Source organism: Scyliorhinus torazame, chromosome 6 (assembly GCF_047496885.1).
Source record: "Scyliorhinus torazame isolate Kashiwa2021f chromosome 6, sScyTor2.1, whole genome shotgun sequence".
Taxonomy (NCBI): Eukaryota; Metazoa; Chordata; class Chondrichthyes; order Carcharhiniformes; family Scyliorhinidae; genus Scyliorhinus; species Scyliorhinus torazame.
The window spans coordinates 266,064,265-266,083,650 of NC_092712.1; the positions used below are offsets into that span (position 1 = coordinate 266,064,265).

General features: G+C 44.2%; 1 protein-coding gene across 1 annotated transcript; it reads right to left on the minus strand.

Annotated features, from left to right (window-relative positions):
- Positions 1-1,617: 1,617 nt before the first annotated feature.
- rbfa (ribosome binding factor A) lies at positions 1,618-18,123 on the minus strand. The gene is made up of 7 exons (XM_072509662.1): positions 17,733-18,123; positions 15,496-15,538; positions 10,252-10,425; positions 8,398-8,510; positions 3,909-3,993; positions 3,544-3,629; positions 1,618-2,175 (listed from the first exon to the last, which is right to left on the minus strand). The coding sequence occupies exons 1-7, from the start codon at positions 17,957-17,959 to the stop codon at positions 1,836-1,838; spliced, it is 1,068 nt and encodes a 355-aa protein (XP_072365763.1). The 5' UTR covers positions 17,960-18,123; the 3' UTR covers positions 1,618-1,835.
- Between the last annotated feature and the right edge of the window lie 1,263 nt (positions 18,124-19,386).

Here is a 19,386-nt window from a genome sequence, read left to right on the forward strand (position 1 = left end):
TTCCTCCAGCTGGACACACCCTACTGGACAGACTACTAGCATCGGGCGAATTAGGGGACTGAGTGTGTCGATATGTATGGACGAATGTTAGAGATGGCAAGGGGCTCACTGGACGAGACACGGGAAAGGTGGGAGGACGAGCTAGGCATAGAGATGGGGCAGTTCTCTGGATCGAAGCACTGCATAGGCCGAACACCACCTCCTCATGTGCAGGGCTTAGCCGAACGGAGCCAAGGATAGTGCACAGGGTGCACTTGACCAGAACACGCATGAGCGTGTAGGACAAATGTGTAAACCTGCCCAACCACATCCACATGTTCTGGTCCTGCCCCAAACTGGTCGGGTGCTGGACCGCCTTTTGTGAAGCCATGTACAGGGCTGTGGAAGTGAGGGTGGAGTCACCCAAGGCCGCAGGCTGGCTGTCTGACCTGGCGGAATTCCTCAAATAGGAGGAAAGAAAAATTCACCATCAGGGAATGGAAGAAGGCTTCTACAATATATGGAGGCAATGCACCAGCCTCTTTGAGGACCTATTTGTGACCAACAACTAACTTGGGAGGGTGGTGGTGGGGGAGGGTGCACAAAGAGATCAAGCTGGATAGGGGAAAAGGAAGCAACACTCAGAATGAGGGGAAACAAGTACAGAGGGATTAAAGGGTGGTGAGGGGGAAAACAATCCACTGATACTGCCAACGCAACTATGTTGCGCCTTTGTTGTCTCGATCACACCCCTAGTATGTTTTAATACAAGGGGGTAGCATGTCTATAGTTAATGGTATGGTTGTTGTAACCGATCATTTGGATTTTATGGTTGATATGCCTTATATTCTGTGTTTTCTTATACGTTCTTTTTTGTTAGAAATACAAATGAAAATCAACTACTTTTTAAAAACTGCAACCAGCCTTGCTAAACTTTAAACTCAAATACTACATCTCTGCCAGTAGCATAACACAATTGGACACCCTCAAAGACTTTCGTAACTCTCCAGCAGACTTACCACTCCCCATTATGGCTGCTCAAAACTTACAGGATCCTTTGGCAATTGTTCCACTCTATGTGAGTTTATCAGCAGTAAGGCACAACGTGACAAATTCCTCTTCTTCCTTAGTGCATAAAAGAGTCCTGACAACCCAGAATTCCAGAGGTTCCTGTATCCAACCCATTTAAACTGTTTAGCCATCTCTGGTAAAACTTTTCTCAGCCCATCATTTCCTACAGAATGAAGATCATCCTTTCCACCCCCCAACCACACACAAAACTCCGAGCATTAGAAAGTTTTTAAAAATACATTTAGAGTACAGCAATTTAGCGTGGCCAATCCACCTGACCTGCACATCTTTGGGTTGTGGGATTGAAACCCATGCAAACACAGGGAGAATGTGCAAACTCCACATGGACAGTGACTCAGGGCCGGGATCAAACCTGGGACCTCAGCGCCGTGAGGTATCAGTGCTAACCACTGCACCACCGTGCTGCCCAGCATTAAAATGATAACAAATTGAATAATTCTACCCCCGTTGAACTTTGGGACCAGCTAAATGTAATGCAACTTCTTTCATCATACCTACTGCAGCAATGGAACATCAATGCACATCTTGATCTCTTTACCCGAGGAGTTTTGCCAAAAGTTTTTAATAAAAGCAGCACACAACTTTTCATAAAAAAGGAACTTAGGGGAGAGGGGAATACAAGTGACTCATCACTAAACAGAAATGTAATTACAAATTGCAACGGTTGTGTATGTCATGGCTCAAGTACACACTCTAATAGCCATATGTCCTTTAGAGATTGTGATTCTTTTGGATCTTCTGCCTGTGTAGAATTCCTTCATTTCCTATTCCCTGTCTGACAATGTGTCGGCAGAGTCTATGTAATACTTTTCTGAAAAGTATGCATCAGGCGTGATATCATCAGGCTTGTACTTGGACTTTTTCTTTTTTATTCTCTTTAGTTTTTGAAGATGAGCTAGTTGCTGTTGGTGCTGTTCTGATAACATACAACTATTTGTTTCCAATAACTTTTCATTACTTTTCTTTTTGTATTCCAATATTTGTCTGTTCAGTAAGTCATGGTCAATACCAAAAAGATCTTCTTCAGGAGATGGAGGCAGGTCAGGCGAGACTGTGGTAGTTTCTCGAGAAGTAGGTTTCCAAGTCGACTCTCGAGAAACTGGTCTACAATGGAAAAACAAAATTGACAAGGGGATAAAAGCGGCCTTTTTTGAACTATTAAGTGTTCCTGTAGATAGCAATTGCTCGATTAAAAAAATAAGTTCCATCGAGTTCACTTTCCACTATCCTCAGAGTCAACATGATTGACTAACCAGAGTAAATCAATTTTTTATCAGTTCTTCTACAACAAACCCAGACATAACCCAGGAGGGGTTATTGGGTTACGGGGATAGGGTAGAAGTGAAGGCTTATGTGGGTCGGTGCAGACTCGATGGGCCGAATAGCCTCTTTCTGCACTGTATGTTCTATAACAATCTAGTATTGGGCACTTGTGGGAACCATAGGTCCAAGGCCCCCAAAATCCCTATTCCTTACAAATACGTCCCCCAATTTAATGACCAGATCATTCATTCTGCTGCAACCAGGAGAATAGAATCTACAGACCTTCAAATGGTTAAGAGACTGGACTAGCAACTGATGCAGTGTACATTCATCGAATGGAATTCAATAGATTTTGTTTTCTGTAGGCTAGCACCAAAGCAAATATAACAATGATGTCAGCTGGATTGTCGAAGGGCACAATTTATTAATAACGCAACTGGTCTGACCTATATGTGACTTGGTCCACACTATTGTGGAAGCTCGCTGAAATGGCACTAGCATGCCACTCCATAGAATCCCTACATTGCAGAAGGAGACCATTAGGCACATTGTGTCTGCACCGACTCTCTGAAAGAGCACTCTACTGTGGCCCATTTCCCTCATCAATCCCCGTAACCCCACCTAACCTGCACATCTTTGGATAAGAAGGGCGATTTAGCATGGCTAATACTGCAAATTTTTGGACTGTGGGAGGAAACCGATGCAGACACGGAAAGAATGTGGAAACTCCACACAGATTCACCAAAGTCGTGAGGCAGTAGTGCTAACTATCCACTGTGACATTCACTTGTAAAAGATTTGGGACACCATGATAGGCAATATATGCATCCTGATCCATGGCACAAAAGAAAAATAAGCCCACTATCATATCTGTTCTGGTCACCCTTAAAGATGGATGCTTTGGGGAGCTCTCAGGCGTTTTTCCCTTTCTCCAAGAGTTAAAGGCTGCAATTCCACAGTCATCTTAATCTATCAGCATAATGCAACATTGGTTAGTTTTAATTCTTGCAAATATTGCATCTGGACAAAATAAGTTGTCACATGCTGTATTGGTGTGACTAGGAGTTTATGCGTGGACAGAAACACATTAGCTACCAACGTCACTGTCCTTCTTTAATTTAGTTACAAATATCAAAAAAGGATTAAAATATCAAAATTTGTAGGATTAAAACATAATTCAAAAAAAATAATGTTATAAATAGTAGTTACCCAAAATGTTTTGGGTTCCGAACTTGCCCAGCATAGGCAGTCTCCTCTTCCGAGCCATAATCAGCAATTTCTAACAATCTTTCTACCTGTATTAGAAAGTAACGTTTATTTTAATACAGTGTGCTTTAAAAGCCTGTATATTAAAAAGACATGACATAAACGAATTAAGTGCTGTATCTTTTTTATGGTCTTGTCAAATTGTCTACTACAAATGCATCATGTTCGTATTAGGCTCAGTACATTATTCTGTTCAGAACATATGAATGATACATGATGAAGGTTACATGAAGCCTTATTTAACTGATGCTCAGCTTTTCTATTCATACATAATTTCATCATAGAAATTCATTGTAATGATTACCCACCTCAGCTATTGCTGTTTGCTGTTGGTCCTTGACAAAGACCACTGGAGGAACACTGCCCATGACTTGCTGGGTGATAAGGAGGTGTCTAGAGATTTAAAGAAAAAGACATTTGATTTGATTGGAACTGGTCCCCCCCCCACTGCCCCGTTTCTATGAATGGTTTGGTGAAAACTATAGAGAAAACAAATGTGGTTTATAAGTAGTCATGTAATGGTAGTAGAGAACTTCCATAATACTGAAAGAGACATGCTGTCGCAAAATTTGATTTTGCACTCGTTTGCAAGAATACCAATAATATTAGGAACAACAATTTATTACTGCACGAGAAGAAAATGCCGATTGGTTGGCAAGTGGATTCTGCTTGGTAGAGGCATTGCCACAGAGAATGATAATAATAATGATAATAATCTTTATTGTCACAAGTAGGCTTACATTAACACTGCAATGAAGTTACTGTGAAAAGCCCCTAGTCTCCACATTCTGGCACATGTTCGGGTACACAGAAGGAGAATTCAGAATGTCCAAATTACATAACAGCACGTCGTTCGGGACTAGTGGGAGAAAACTGGAGCACCTGGAGGAAACCAACGCAGACACGGGGAGAACGTGCAGACTCTGCACAGACAGTATGCACTATTTTTTGAACTTTGAGAACTCGAGTGTAATTTTCGTGACAATGTATGCCAAAATAGATGGTGTTTCTCAGTTCTCAACGAATCTTGTTGCGTTCCACGAGAATCATATTTTCGATGGATTGACACCTAACCTTCTTGGATGATATGTTTGTTACATTTAAATCCACAGTTCCATGCAAGAACTTACTTACACATTTTAATAGGCTCAGTCCTGTGCTCAAATTCACTTTTGAAATTGAGCAGTCAAATTAGCTCCCTTTCCTTGAAGTATTAATGAGAAATCTGCCAATGGGTTCTTTACTTCTATCTACCACAAGCCTACCATCACTGGTCAATATAGGCATTGGGATTCCTACAGTTCCTGAGGCCACAAGATTGGTCTTATTGGCAACTTCATAAATAGGATCGGAGCCATTTGTTCAGCGTGCAAGCTTGATCCTGAAGTAACTTCATTGCAGTGTTAATGTAAGCCTACTTGTGACAATAAAGATTATTATTATTATCATTCTCTGCACATCAAAGCCATCCTGCACGATAATGGCTACTCTGATTGTTCTCTGTACATTAAGCAAACTCGTGAGTGGGCCTAAAGCCGCCACTTCTTGTCTTGAAAAACGCCTTGAAAAAGTGCCCAGCCTATCTCCGATCGCCCAGAAGGTCAAGGTGTCCCACATATTTGAGCAACAGGTGTTGTTATGATGCAGTAGCAACACGAGTACTATTTTCCACTAACAGGATACTGCCATCAAGCCAAAGACATGTGGCTATCGCATTAATGAATAATGTGGTACAAGCAGGCTTTGACTTGACAACATATGGTATTTATAGTTTATAAATGGATACCCCATTTCGACTTTACTACGCCACGCCATCATGTTCATCTGTAGGCAGTAACGTCCTGTGCTGCCCCATCTATGACTAAACAGGTGTAGCCACCTGAGTTGGCCACTTCCCGGCTTAAAATGGAGAATCGCAAAGGCTGAAGGGAAATTCAGCCAACACAGGCAAAGCCTAGCAAATCATGTATATTGGAACCTGCAAAACAACCAGACAGCACCGAAACCAGCAGCTATCTGCATAGTAATGTAGCAGCCATCTACATAGTAATGAGCGATCCCCGGGAACAATCGAAACATTTTAAAGGTAAACAAGGCCAAGCCAGATTCCTCGGCGCCAGCAGGAGCCAACACAAAAGAGGTTAACGAACACTTAAAGACCGCCCAACGATCAGGGAACAGCTCCAGTATTGGGGAAATCGAACCAAGTGATTGGAACGAAATCCAAACACTTGAAACCAGGTACGGGGTCCGCCCCGAAGGGAGGGAAGCCCCTGGGGACTATAAAGTAAAGCCCCCCAAGTTCAAATCGTCCTTCTTGACAGGGTCACTCAGCAACGCAAAGCAACCCCTGAGAGTGAACTGTCCAGCGGCCGGCAAAGAAGTAGGTTCAAGTCAACGCTCGCTACGAGATAGGCGCTCCTAGCTACCAGTCCATACCAGCTTTTGAATCCTGCAGTTCCAGAACCCGAACAAAGGGCCATTTGTTCCCCTGACCTGGTGGGCCAGTCCGAAGCTAAGTACTGGCCTGTTAGTTGTAGAGATAGTTTGTTAAGTAGAATTTATGCATGATAGCGATTGACTGTGTATAATAAATGTGTTTTGATTTGAATCTTACTAATTGGTGTGTTGAGTTAGTGATCAGTACTTGAACTTGAACCTCGTGGCGGTATCATAAAGATACCTGACGACTCTAGAGCAAAGGTTATAAAACAGAGCCAATTGAACCAACCAAAAGTTAGCAACACAGGTCAAACTGTCTTTAATCAGGTTGGAAACAAGTGTTTTATTCTGTTAAATTTTGTGGCATATCTGTCACTATTGTAATGCATTCAATATGCACTGAGAGATTAAACACACAACCGATAATGATCGATGGCTTCATTATATCCCGCACATTAACCAAGAAACTTGTGCTAAGGCACGCAGGCATCAACAGTCCCCTAGCGACTTAACAGCGCAAGACTGGAGAGCATTTTACAATGCAGAGTGCTCCAGGAGTGATTTCTGTCCATGGCTCATGAACCACTGCCCCATTTATACCCTTGTTACTATGGGAAAATCAGTTCTGACTTATGACGTTTCAACTGATAACTTGGTTTTCAGGAACCAATTGTTTTCAGGAACCAATTGTGTCGCAAGTGTGAAGATTGCCTATTTATTAATTTCAGTATCAGTGTGATTTGGATTTGATTTGTTGTCACATATACCGAGATAGTGAAAAATATTGTTTTGCGCACAGTCCAGACAGATCGTCAATACATGAAAAAACCTAGGACCTTCATAAATACACAATGTAAATACATAGACAGCACAGGCATTGGGTGAAGCATAGTGAGTATAGTACTACTCAGTAGAGAAGAAGTGTGTGAAAAGATGAGTTCAGTGCATAAGAGGATCATTCAGGAGTCTGGTAACAGTGAGGAAGTTGTTTTTGGACCGGTTAGTGTGCGTTCAGACTTTAGTATCTCCTGTCTGATGGAAGAGAGAATAACTCAGGTGAGAAGGATCTTTGATTATGCTGCCTGCTTTCCCAAGGCAGTGGGAGGCGTAGACAGAATCAATGGATTGGAGGGGGGTTCGCGTGATGGAATGAACTCTGTTCACGACTCTGTAGTTTCTTACAGTCTTGGGCCAGGCAGTTGCCATAACCAGGCTGTGATGCAGCCAGATAGGATGCTTTTTATGGTGCATCTGTAAAAATTGCTTAGAGTCAATGCGGGCATGCTGAATTTCTTTAGTTTTTGGAGGACGTATAGGTGCTGTTGTGCTTTCTTGGTTGCAGCGTTGGCGTGGGTGGACCAGGACAGATTGTTGGTGATGTGCACATCTAGGAATTTGAAGCTGTCAACCATCTCCACCTCGGCACCATTGATACAGGGGTTTGTACGATACTTTTCTTCCTGAAGTCAACTTCCTGAAGTCAATGACAAGCTCCTTAGTTTTGCTGACGTGGCGGGAGAGATTGTTGTTGTTACGCCACGCCACTAGGTTCTCCATCTCACTCCTGTACTCTTGACTCATCGTTGTTCGAGATACGACCCATTATGGTCGTGTCATCAGCAAACTTAGAGATGGAGTTGGGACCAAATTTATCCACAAGGACTTGTGTGTATAGGGAGTATAGTAGGGGCCAAGTACTTAGCCATGTGGGGCCCCGGTACATAGGCCTTATGTTCCAAAGGCTGGTAGATTAAATCAAACAGCACGTCCCTTCGGCTGCTCACAATAGGCAGAGCACAGACCCCACCCAACCAACTCTTGCTTGCAAAATTCAGAGTGTGCAACATTAGACGTAATTCTGCAAATGGACAGCTCTGCCTAAACAATCCAGATTGTGCTAAGAATTAAATTGTCAGCCAATTTAAGATAATCAGTCCGGCTCGGCGGTGTGGCTCACTTACACATGCTAGAAGTTACATATATTCACAAAGGGGGCCCTGTTTGTTTGCAGACAGAAGGAGCATGTCCACACATTGCACCTTTTTCAACTCAAAAAAGTTGGGGGACAGGCATTCCATTGTTCATTGCCCACGACAACGGATTTGAACAAAGCTGGGCAGTTGATTGTTCCCTGGCACATTCTCTACGGCAACACCTCTACCAGAGTGTAACTTGCCAATCAATCAGCACTCCCTTTTGTTCCCTTTACTATTGGATTGTCCTGATGGGTGCAAGGTGAAAGGTTTTGACAACATGTCTCTTTTCTCAACAATACTCAATGTGGTTTAGTTAACATCCAACTGCCAGTTTAATGATCAGAGCACAATTTAACAGAAAAATGGAAATGATACTTACCTTACACGTGGGGAATATTTTTCTAAGACTTGCTGAATGAGATTATCTTTTTCCACGGAACCACTTGCCATCCAGTAAGCTCGACATGCCGAATAATCCACAGCCAGAAGTACCTATAATATCAGCAGCCAATCCCAATGAATCTCTAAACTTTGTACAGCAGTGAATTCAATCTTGATCAGCAGACTGCCAGAACTCAGCATGTTTTAACCTGGCCACAATTAGTTCACAGCATCATCCAGTGTTATTTATACCATCACAAATAATTATATAGATTTCTTAGAAAAGGACATCCAATTTGCCTCAAAGAAACCAAAAGATGAAATGCTTAATCAAAAGGGTGAAGTTCTACCCTCTGGATTAAATATTCTAACACTTGTTTTTTAAAATTTAGGTTTTTTTTCCAGCATAAAAATTTATCTTCCCAGAGATTTTGATTTTTCTCTGTAACTTAAAAGGGATTTGTAGCAAAATCAATCTCATTCCTTAAAAAAACATTTACAACTTCATTACAAATAGCGAACAGGAAAAATTACTGTGATAATTTCTAAGCTCCTAGCTGACATTCAGGTTAATTCCTTCTGGGCAGCACGGTAGCATAGTGGTTAGCACAGTCGCTCCACAGCTCTAGGGTCCCAGGTTCGATTTCCGGCTTGGGTCACTGTGTGTGTGTGGAGTCTGCACGTTCTCCCACTGCGTGGGTTTCCTCCGGAAAACCTTAGGGTAGATACGTGGGCTTGAGTAAGGTGCTTTTTGTAAGGGCCGGTGCAGACTCGATGGGCCAAATGGCCTCCTTCTGCACTGTAAATTCTACGATCTGCTGCTGCTGCTAGAAAATTTCCTTTACATTTTAAACACCGGCTGTTTTATCAGTTTCTAGTTACATTCAATATACAATAGAAAGGATCCACAAAGACCCTTGATTTCACATAATGGGAATAAGTTACCTTTGGGAATGTTAAGACATGACTGAAATTTGGTCAAGATGCTGAGGACGCCAGAAATCCTAATCAATCAGTAGAATTTTCACAGAGACCTAATTCAAAATGTGCAGTCCTGAAAGCATTTTTTTTGTACAGAAGATGGTAACCTGGGACTTTCTGCAGAGAAGGGAATGATGGGGCATTCAGTACAGGCAAGAGGCATGGAAATTCTGAATTTAGGAAAGTTCCCCTTTCATAATTATAATATTTATTATTGTCGCAAGTAGGTATACATTAACACTGCAAAGAAGTTACTGTGAAAATCCCCGAGTAGCCACACTCAGTCACCTGTTCGAGTAGACAGAGGGAGAATTCAGAATGTCCAATTCATCTCACAGCATGTCTTTCGGGACTTATGGGAGGAAACCGGAGCATCCGGAGGAAACCCGGGAGAACGTGCAGACTCCGCAGACAGTGATCCAAGCCGGGAAAACACCATTTAAAACGATAGATGCGAAAGAAGGGGAAATGCCACCTTTTTAAATATAATGATAGGGTAAAGGTACTTTGGAACAGATTATCACGAAGGGAGTGAGGCAGGGGAAGGGAGTATTGGAAGAGAAAATCAAAGTAGGTTTTGAAATAAAAGATTGGATGAGTTCCCAAGAAAAATAATGTTTATTTCTATAACAAACACAAGAGGTCCAGAGGATAGCTAGTTGGATCAATGATCTGCATGTCTATGTACATGGACATATGTCTTGTTAAAAGTGGAACACCAGTGCTTGTAAGGATATTGCACAGGGCTGACCTTTCACTATTGAATTCTCGGTATTTTTTAAATATTAAAATAGTTTGTATTGTTTCCTTTTCCTGCCCTCTACCTTCAGACAGAATAACACATGGGAGAAGATAATAAAGTTGCACTTACTTTGGATATCTCAACTTTGTGGTCATATACATCTGAGCTAACTTCATTACTGTTCAACAGCTCTGTGATTGCTTTATAAAGAACATTATTGAGTGTTCTCAATCGGATAGAGTCCTCCTTCTGCAACTTGCGTTGAGGTTTCAATATGTTCTCGAAACCGGAGGGCTTGTAAAGCTACACAAAAACAGTAAATGAAACCAAATAATTGTAAATTGACAAAGGTCCTGCTTTTTAAAGAGATCAGATCCAGGTAGATCCAAATCTAGTGAGTTTCATTTCATCTCAACTTTCATGTTTCAGCTGGGACCCGTCACCGGCGCTCCCGCCTCAGCTGGGACCCGTCACCGGCGCTCCCGCCTCAGCTGGGACCCGTCACCGGCGCTCCCGCCTCAGCTGGGACCCGTCACCGGCGCTCCCGCCTCAGCTGGGACCCGTCACCGGCGCTCCCGCCTCAGCTGGGACCCGTCACCGGCGCTCCCGCCTCAGCTGGGACCCGTCACCGGCGCTCCCGCCTCAGCTGGGACCCGTCACCGGCGCTCCCGCCTCAGCTGGGACCCGTCACCGGCGCTCCCGCCTCAGCTGGGACCCGTCACCGGCGCTCCCGCCTCAGCTGGGACCCGTCACCGGCGCTCCCGCCTCAGCTGGGACCCGTCACCGGCGCTCCCGCCTCAGCTGGGACCCGTCACCGGCGCTCCCGCCTCAGCTGGGACCCGTCACCGGCGCTCCCGCCTCAGCTGGGACCCGTCACCGGCGCTCCCGCCTCAGCTGGGACCCGTCACCGGCGCTCCCGCCTCAGCTTGGACCCGTCACCGGCGCTCCCGCCTCAGCTTGGACCCGTCACCGGCGCTCCCGCCCCTGCTTGGACCCGTCACCGGCGCTCCCGCCTCAGCTTGGACCCGTCACCGGCGCTCCCTCCTCAGCTTGGACCCGTCACTGGTGCTCCCGCCTCAGCTTGGACCCATCACCGGCGCTCCCATAATACCAGCACCAAAGAACAGGTAGCCTGCCTCAACGACTACCGACCGGTGGCCCTGACATCTGTTATCATGAAATGCTTCGAGTGGATAGTCATGAGATGGATCAACGCCAGCCTCCCAGATGGTCTCGATCCATTGCAGTTCACCTACGGCAGCAACCGATCCACAACAGATGCCATCTCTCTGGCCCTACAATTAACTCGCGAACATCTTGACAACAAGGACACCTATGTCAGACTGCTGTTCATAGATTATAGCTGTGCCTTCAACACTATTATCCCAACAAGACTAATAACCAAACTCTGCAACCTTGGACTTGACCCATCCCTGTGCAGCTGGATCCTTGACTTCCTCACCAACAGACCACAATCTGTCAGGATAGGTAATAGCACCTTTTCCACAATAGTCCTCAACACCGGGGCTCCGCAAAGATGTGCGCTCAGTCCTCTACTGTACTCCTTATACACACACACACGAACGTGTGGTGAGATTCAACTCCAAGTTTGCAGATGATACGACTGTGGTGGATCGTATCTCAAACAACGACGAATCAGACTACAGAAGGAAGGGAGATAGATCACTTGGTTGCATGGTGTACCGAAAACAACCTCTCTCTAAATGCTGGAAAGACCAAGGAACTGATCATCGACTTCAGGAAGCGTAGCACGACCCCCCCCCCCCCCCCCCCCCGTCGACCTATCACCGGCGCTCCCTCCCACAATCAGAAGGTTGTGGATTGAATGCCACTACTAGAATTCAAGATATGATGAAAGCTCTATTGCTCTCCAGCGGTACTTTATTGCTTCTCAGATGAAATGGTCCATTTGCATGTTAAGCAAAATCCCACAGCACTTTTCTCCCCATATTCAAGGCAACATTACTCACTGAACAAATACAGCTAAAAATATAGATTAACTGCTCAATCAACTTGGCTGAACCCAAGAAATGTTACATTGTGTATTACACAATTATTTAACAGTTTAGGAAGAATGCGTTAAAAGGTAACAAAGTTCACACTGGCCTGTGCTTGCTTAACAGAGCTCATGTGCTAATGAATTTGAGGTTGCAAGTTAGAAGCATCAAGTATATGAGCAAAATACAAATTTTCTGGAAATTGCAGTGTCCATAAATCATTCCAAACTCAGCTGACTCACAATTCAATCACTTCATTTGGTTAACTAGGTTTTATTTCAACTCCCAGGCAGAAACACAGCAAAGCATACATCTGGTCTATCAGGGGGCAGGAGTAGGAAGGCAAGATTTATTTTCATGGCCAGGTTTCATTATCATGCCACCTGCTCACCCAATAGGTCATCATGCAGTGACAGCCTGGTTGTTAAAAGACCATTGTCATGAACCCAGGGAATAGTCCCTGGCTCAAAGAAGGGACCTGAATGGCAGGGGGAGATCCATTGGTTTCTTTGCTGGTCCCAGAGCCCCTGGTCCACAGAGAAGCCAGTACTAAAATAACTCAAGCGGAGCCTTTTCTTGCCCTCGATGCGGTCTCTATTTTAGCTCTTACATATTTTCCTTTGCTTCAAATATTTGTTTACACTTCCCATTTAAAAAAATGGTCCCTGCTCAACTATTACCTGTAGCGGTGGCGGGTGTGTAGACGAACCGGGTCAGTTTGGACTACTTTAGACTGCACTGGGGGTCAAGGCAAGGATGCTCCCTCTTCCCACTGCTGTTGGCCGTGGCTATATAGAGCCATTGGCGATGGCGCTGAGAGCGTAAAAGGACAGGAAGAGAGCGTCAAAGGACAAGGCTAGTCCGAGAGGGGGGGGGGGGGGGGGGGGGGGGGGGAGAGCACAAGGTCTCGTAATGTGATCTAAGTACGATCTACTCTTATATATTTCTGACCAGTTAGGGGGGGATGGAGGAGATTATGTGGATCTTAGGGGAATTTGGCTGGTTCTTGGGGTTCAAATTGAATATGGGTAAAAGAGAGGTTTTTGTGATCCAGGCGAGAGGGCAGGAGAGGAGACTCAGGGAGTTGCCGTTCAAAGTGGTGGGAGGGAGTTTTTGATACTTGGGTATTCAGGTGGCACGGGGTTGGAAGCAGCTACACAAATTAAATCTGGCCCGTTTAGATGAACAAATGAAGGAGGACTTTTCGGAGGTGGGACATGCTCCCGTTGTCACTGGCGGGGAGGGTACAGACCGTACAAATGACGGTCCTCCCGAGATTTATGTTTGTGTTCCACTGCCTCCCTATTTTTATACTAAAGGCCTTTTTAAAGCAGGTGAATAGGGTGATATCGGGGTTTGTATGGGCGGGTAAAACCCCACGAGTAAAGAAAGTACTGTTGCCGGTACTCCAAAAGCATAGTAGTAGTGGCGGCCGTGAGAGTCTGGTGGCAGTGGCGGAAGCATATAGGAGTGGAGGGAGCGTCGGTGTGGGCTCCAATTTGTTGTAATCACCGGTTTGTCCCGGGGAGGATGGATGGGGAGTTTTGGAGGTGACAGAGAGCAGGGATTGAGAGGCTGGGGGATCTATTTATTGATGGGAGCTTTCCCTGTTTGGAGAATTTGGAGGAGGGGTTTGAATTGCTGGGTGGGAATGGGTTTCGCTATCTGCAGGTGAGGGATCTTGTGCGAAGGCAAGTTTCGACCTTTCCGCTTCTACCGCCGCAGGGGATACAGGACAAGGTAGTTTCTAGAACGGGGGTGGGGGAGGGGAAGATAACGGAAATCTATAAAGAAATTATGGAGTGGGAGGAAACCCAGATGGGCGAGATAAAACGTAAATGGGAAAATGAGTTGGGAAAGGAGTTAAGAGGCGGGTCTGTGGGAGGATGCCCTGAGCAGAGTCAACACGTCCTCATCATCTGCCAGGCTCAGCCTGATACAATTCAAGGTGGTTCACCAGGCACACATGATGGTGGCCCGGCTGAGCAGGTTTTTTGGGGTGGTGGACAGGTGTGAAGGGTATGCAGGAGGGTCCGCAAACCATGTCCACATGTTTTGGGGATGCCCGTAGCTTAGGGGATTCTGGCAGCATTTTGCGAAAGTCATGTCCACGGTACTAAAAACGAGGGTGGCGCCGAGTCCAGAGGTAGCGGTTTTTGGAGTGTCGGAAGACCTGGGAGTCCAGGGGGCAAGAGCGGTTGACGTTTTGGCCGTTGCCTCCTTAGGAGCCCAGAGATGGGTATTACTAGCGTAGAGGGACTTGAAGCCCCCAACATCAGGGGAATGGGTTAGCGACATGGCCGGGTTAATTGAGAAAATTAAGTACGCCCTGAGAGGATCAACGTTAGCGTTCATTCGGAGGTGGCAGCCATTTATCGACTTCTTCGGAGAAAACTAATTTGTCAGCAGATTCAATAAGGGGCGGGGGGAATTAGGAACAGTGGGAGATGGAGGGATGTGTTACGCACTCAGCTATGTTTTCATTTGTATCTTTTATAGTTATAAACCCATAAATGCTTTAATATAATGTTTGTAAAAGAATAAACAAGGGAAGGAATATTCCTGACTACAGTGGTTAGCACAGTTGCTTCACAGCTCCAGGGTCCCAGGTTTGATTCCCGGCTTGGGTCACTGTCTGTGCGGAGTTTGCACGTTATCCCCGTGTGTTTCCTCCGGGTGCTCCGGTTTCCTCCCACAATCCAAAGATGGTGGATTGGCCATGCTAAATTCCCCATAGTGTCCAAAAAGGTTGGGTGGGGTTGCTGGGTTACAGGGATAGGGTGGAGGTGTGGGCTTGGGTAGGCTGCTCTTTCCATGGGCACTGGTACGGAATCAATGGCCCGAATGGCCTCCTTCTGCACTGTAAATTCTATGATTCGATGAAAAGAAAGGGGTGGAATATTGATCAAAGATACTTTTACAGTATTAGAAAGGGATATGGACATGAGGGTTCAAATGTAGATTGGTTAGAGCGAAGGAACAATAAAGAAGTTATATCCTGCTGGGTGTAGGCTGTAAGCTAAAATGGTCAGAAAAATTGAGTGTTGGTTTGCCTTTCATTCAAAGTTGCTGGTGATCGCCCATTTTTGAATTGTAGTTTGTGAATTTCATGATTGATGGGTATCATTCTTGGCCTTTTCAATGACAAAAGACAAAATAGATCATTTATGGTTTGGGGCTCAATGCGTACTGTTGGAGCTTGTCACTACTAGAGAAATCACATGAACACTCTCCATTACAACAAATAAAAGTTTCTTGCCCGACTCAGACAAGAATTATTTTATCTTGGTCAGAAAATTAAGCCTGTAATAACCAGTTATAAATTTAATTTGTTTATTTACTGAAATGTTCTTACCAGTTGTGATCTCAGTGTAGGGCTTTCATACCAAAACTTCTTCCTGTGTGGATGGTCAGAAAACAATAGGCTGAGCATATAAATATTTATGGTACAGTTTTAGGCTGCCATTACACGACTTGAGGCCAGGAGCTACACAATTACACTGCAGTTGTGAATCTCAATACTACCACCAAACATGTCGAGTTATCCTCCATGGAAAACTCCTGAAAGTTTTGTATCCGACAGGAATGAGCATGGTGGTTGCAAGCTTAACGCAAGTCGTGTAATTTCAATGAAGGATGGGTGCAAAGGTTTAGAGTTCATTTTTAAAATGACTAATAATTTCCAGTACCAATATAGCTCTAAATCTATTTGTTTTTATTCCATGAATATTAAAATTAAATTAAATTAGCATTAAAAGCGGTTGTTATATGTACTTATAAATACCACAAAAATCTTCTTGTAATAAATCTCAAATAGTAATTAAATGGCCAGCTTGAAGGGTTACATTGGATTTTTACAAAAGATCCACAAGGTATATTGCTTAACAAATCTTGATTCGCTCAATTAAAAAAGAAACATTTCAATGAGGAAGGGGGGGGGGGGGGAGAAATCGTATTTAAAAACAAAACATTTTACGGTACCATGGGTGTCGCTGGCTGGGCCAGCATTTATTGCCCGTCCCCCAACTACCCTCCATTTCAGACAGCATTTGAAAATCAACCACATTGGACTTGCATGTAAGCCAGACCAGGTTAAGAACAGCAGATTTCCTTCCCTAAAGGACATTAGTGAGCCAGATGAGTTTTTACGACAATGGTTTCATGGTCATTAGACTTTTAATTCCAGATTTTTATCGAATTTAAATCTCACCACCTGCTTTAGCAAGATTTAAACCTGGGTTCCCAGATCTTTCTCTGGGTATCTGGATTACTCGTCCAGTGACAATACCACTGCACTACTGCCTGGTTGCCACTTAACTTGGATTTATATATTCATCAGAATAATTCTGATTAAAGGTTAGAGTTGAACCGTTAATTCTTGCTTCTCTCTCCACAGATGCTGCCTCACCAACTGATTAGTTCCAATATTTTGTTTTAAAATTTATTGTCCACTTTCAGTGGCGGAGATAATATTTTCCACACGGTTGTCTGTGGATAATACCTTAAAACAACTGGATAGATTTCAACAAAACTTGTGATACAGATTGCCCAAGGAAGAACTGATTATTTTTTGGTAAAGGTGCAAATTTGGACCCTTGAATTTTTTTTTTTAAAGTACCCATTAACATTGGGAAATAGGGCATACTCACTTTTTCCTATTAACATTTTGTGGACTGAATGCTTTTTATGATGGTACAGATGTGAACCCTTAGAGCAATTTTTAAAATTTTTAAAAAAAAGTTCCAAATCATTTTTGCTCCCAATTAAGTGGCAATTTAGTGTACCCAATCTACCTACACTGCACATCTTTGGGTTGGGGGGGTGAGACCCATGGAGAATGTGCAAACGCCACACAGATAGTGACCCTCGGCTGGGATCAAACCCAGGTCCTCAGCGCCGTGCCACCCTAGTTAAAATGCTGTTGATTGTCTGAACTGCTATGGTGAAATTTGCCACAGCTGTCAAAACATTGACAGAGTTTTTATAGCAGAGTACAAAGCTCTTAATAAAATAATTCTTACAAAGCATCAACCAGCAGGAAATAGACTCAAGGAAGAGTTGCACAATTGTAATAACATTTACCTCTGCCATGCTGTGTTAAGGGACCAAGTATCCTCTTGTCATAGTCATATCTGATATTACAATTTTAATTTACTAGCTTGCACAATGTTACCATTCAGCACATAATTATATTGCCGATTCAAATTGCTCACAATTTGGGCGAAGCAAAATTCTATTCATACGTATCTGTTTTGTTCACCATCGCCAACAGTCTAAACTCGGAAATTGGAATAGATTAGCTTTTTTCTTGACTTTCCCTTGCTGTTTTGAACCTCAAAGCTTTCATACTGGCTGTTGGTAATAATATGCATCAATACTATACAATAACTAAATAAAACTTCTGCTTGAGGAAGACATTACCATATAATGGCAACATCGACTTAAAAAATACATACAACATTCACATCTCATCACAGCGGGAGCAGGTCTTTTTAAACAAATCATAAACTCGCTGCATCACCATCCTGCCACCAAAATAATTCCCAAGCTGCAAGTCCGATTATCAATCAGGTTTTGCACAAACGCGCTCACTTTGTTTTGGAGAGGAACTTCTTCAGTAAGGTTCTCTTCGCAAACAGACAGCAAGCAGTTTGCACGTTCCTGCACTGGCTCCCACTCACCAGCAGGCGCTGCAATTTGCAGCAGTCAGCCTGCGCCGCACACCTCCGCAGCGCGCTCACCACTCCAACCGCCGCCATCGGACCGACTACGAAGATACAGATCGGGGAGCAATAGGAAGTCGACCCGCCTACAACCATGCCCACCTATCCATCATTGCCTCAGGAGGAATGGTTTAGGAGTACGAGTGGGAAAAGAGATCACTTCTGGCCGGAACTCCCCTTTAAAGAACCCTCGAAACGTCCTTGAGACTGCGCTCCCCCAGTGAGCCCTGCCATTGCTGCGCATGTGCGTTATCTCCCAATTTGAAGGCGCCTATCGCTGCGCACGCGCACTCTGGCCCGGTGGCGCCTGTCATCGCCGCGCACGCGCACTCTAGCCCGGCGAGCCCTATCATCGCCGCGCACGCGCACTCTGGCCTGGTGGGATCTGGCATATATGCGCATGCGCACTCTTGCCCTGGACGGTGACCTGTTATTCGCGCCCTTTTCCAGATAGCCAGCTATCACGTTGCATTCATTTGCTTCTGAAGTTTGCACTTGCTGCTTCGTGGCTATTTACCACAAGCTCCCAGGATTCTTAATTTATGAAAAGCAGAATAGAACGGATGCTGGAAATCTGAAATAGCAACAGAAAATGCTGGAAATACTTATCAGGTCTGGCAGCATCTGTGGAAAGAGAAAAATAGTTAATGCTTCAGACTGTTGACCTTTCATCAGAACTGGTAAGAGTTAAAATAGATTTTGAGCAAGGAATGAGTGGGACAAGGACAAAAGGAAGATCTGTGATAGGGTGGAAGGCAGGAGAGATTGAATAGCAGAAGAGAGTTTTTTTCGGGCCAGAGGGAATGCTGATGGGGCAAACAAGAAACAAAAGATGTGCCTACAGCAGTTATGCAGCTGTCAATGCAGCAATGAGAGAAAAATGAATCATGCAAAGAAAAGGAAACAAAATAGGGGACAGCGTTTACAATCTAAAATTGTTGAACTTCATGTTGAGTCCAGAAGACTTTAAAATGTATAATCAAAAGGTGAAGTGTTGTTCCTCAAGCTTGTGTTGAGCTTCACAGGAACAGTATAGAAGACCAATGACAGAGATGGCAGTGTGAGAAACAGACTCAAAAACAGCTTCTTCCCCACTGTCACCAGACTCCTAAATGACCCTCTTATGGACTGACCGCGTTAACATTACACCCTGTATGCTTCATCCGATGCCAGTGCTTATGTAGTTACATTGTATATGTTGTGTTGCCCTATTATGTATTTTCTTTTATTCCCTTTTCTTCTCGTGTACTTAATGATCTGTTGAGCTGCTCGCAGAAAAATACTTTTCACTGTACCTCGGTACACGTGACAATAAACAAATCCAGTCCAATCCAGAAGCTTGGAGTAATGCTCGCATACAGAACAGCAGTGTTCTGCAAATCAAAAATTTAATGCTCGCATTCAAATCATTGTCTTGCATCTTTGACATTGTCTATATATATGTTTCTGGAACCTACCTCTTCATTTATCCGAGGAAGGAGCAGTGTCCAAAAGCTAGTGTTTGAAACAAACCTGTTGGACTT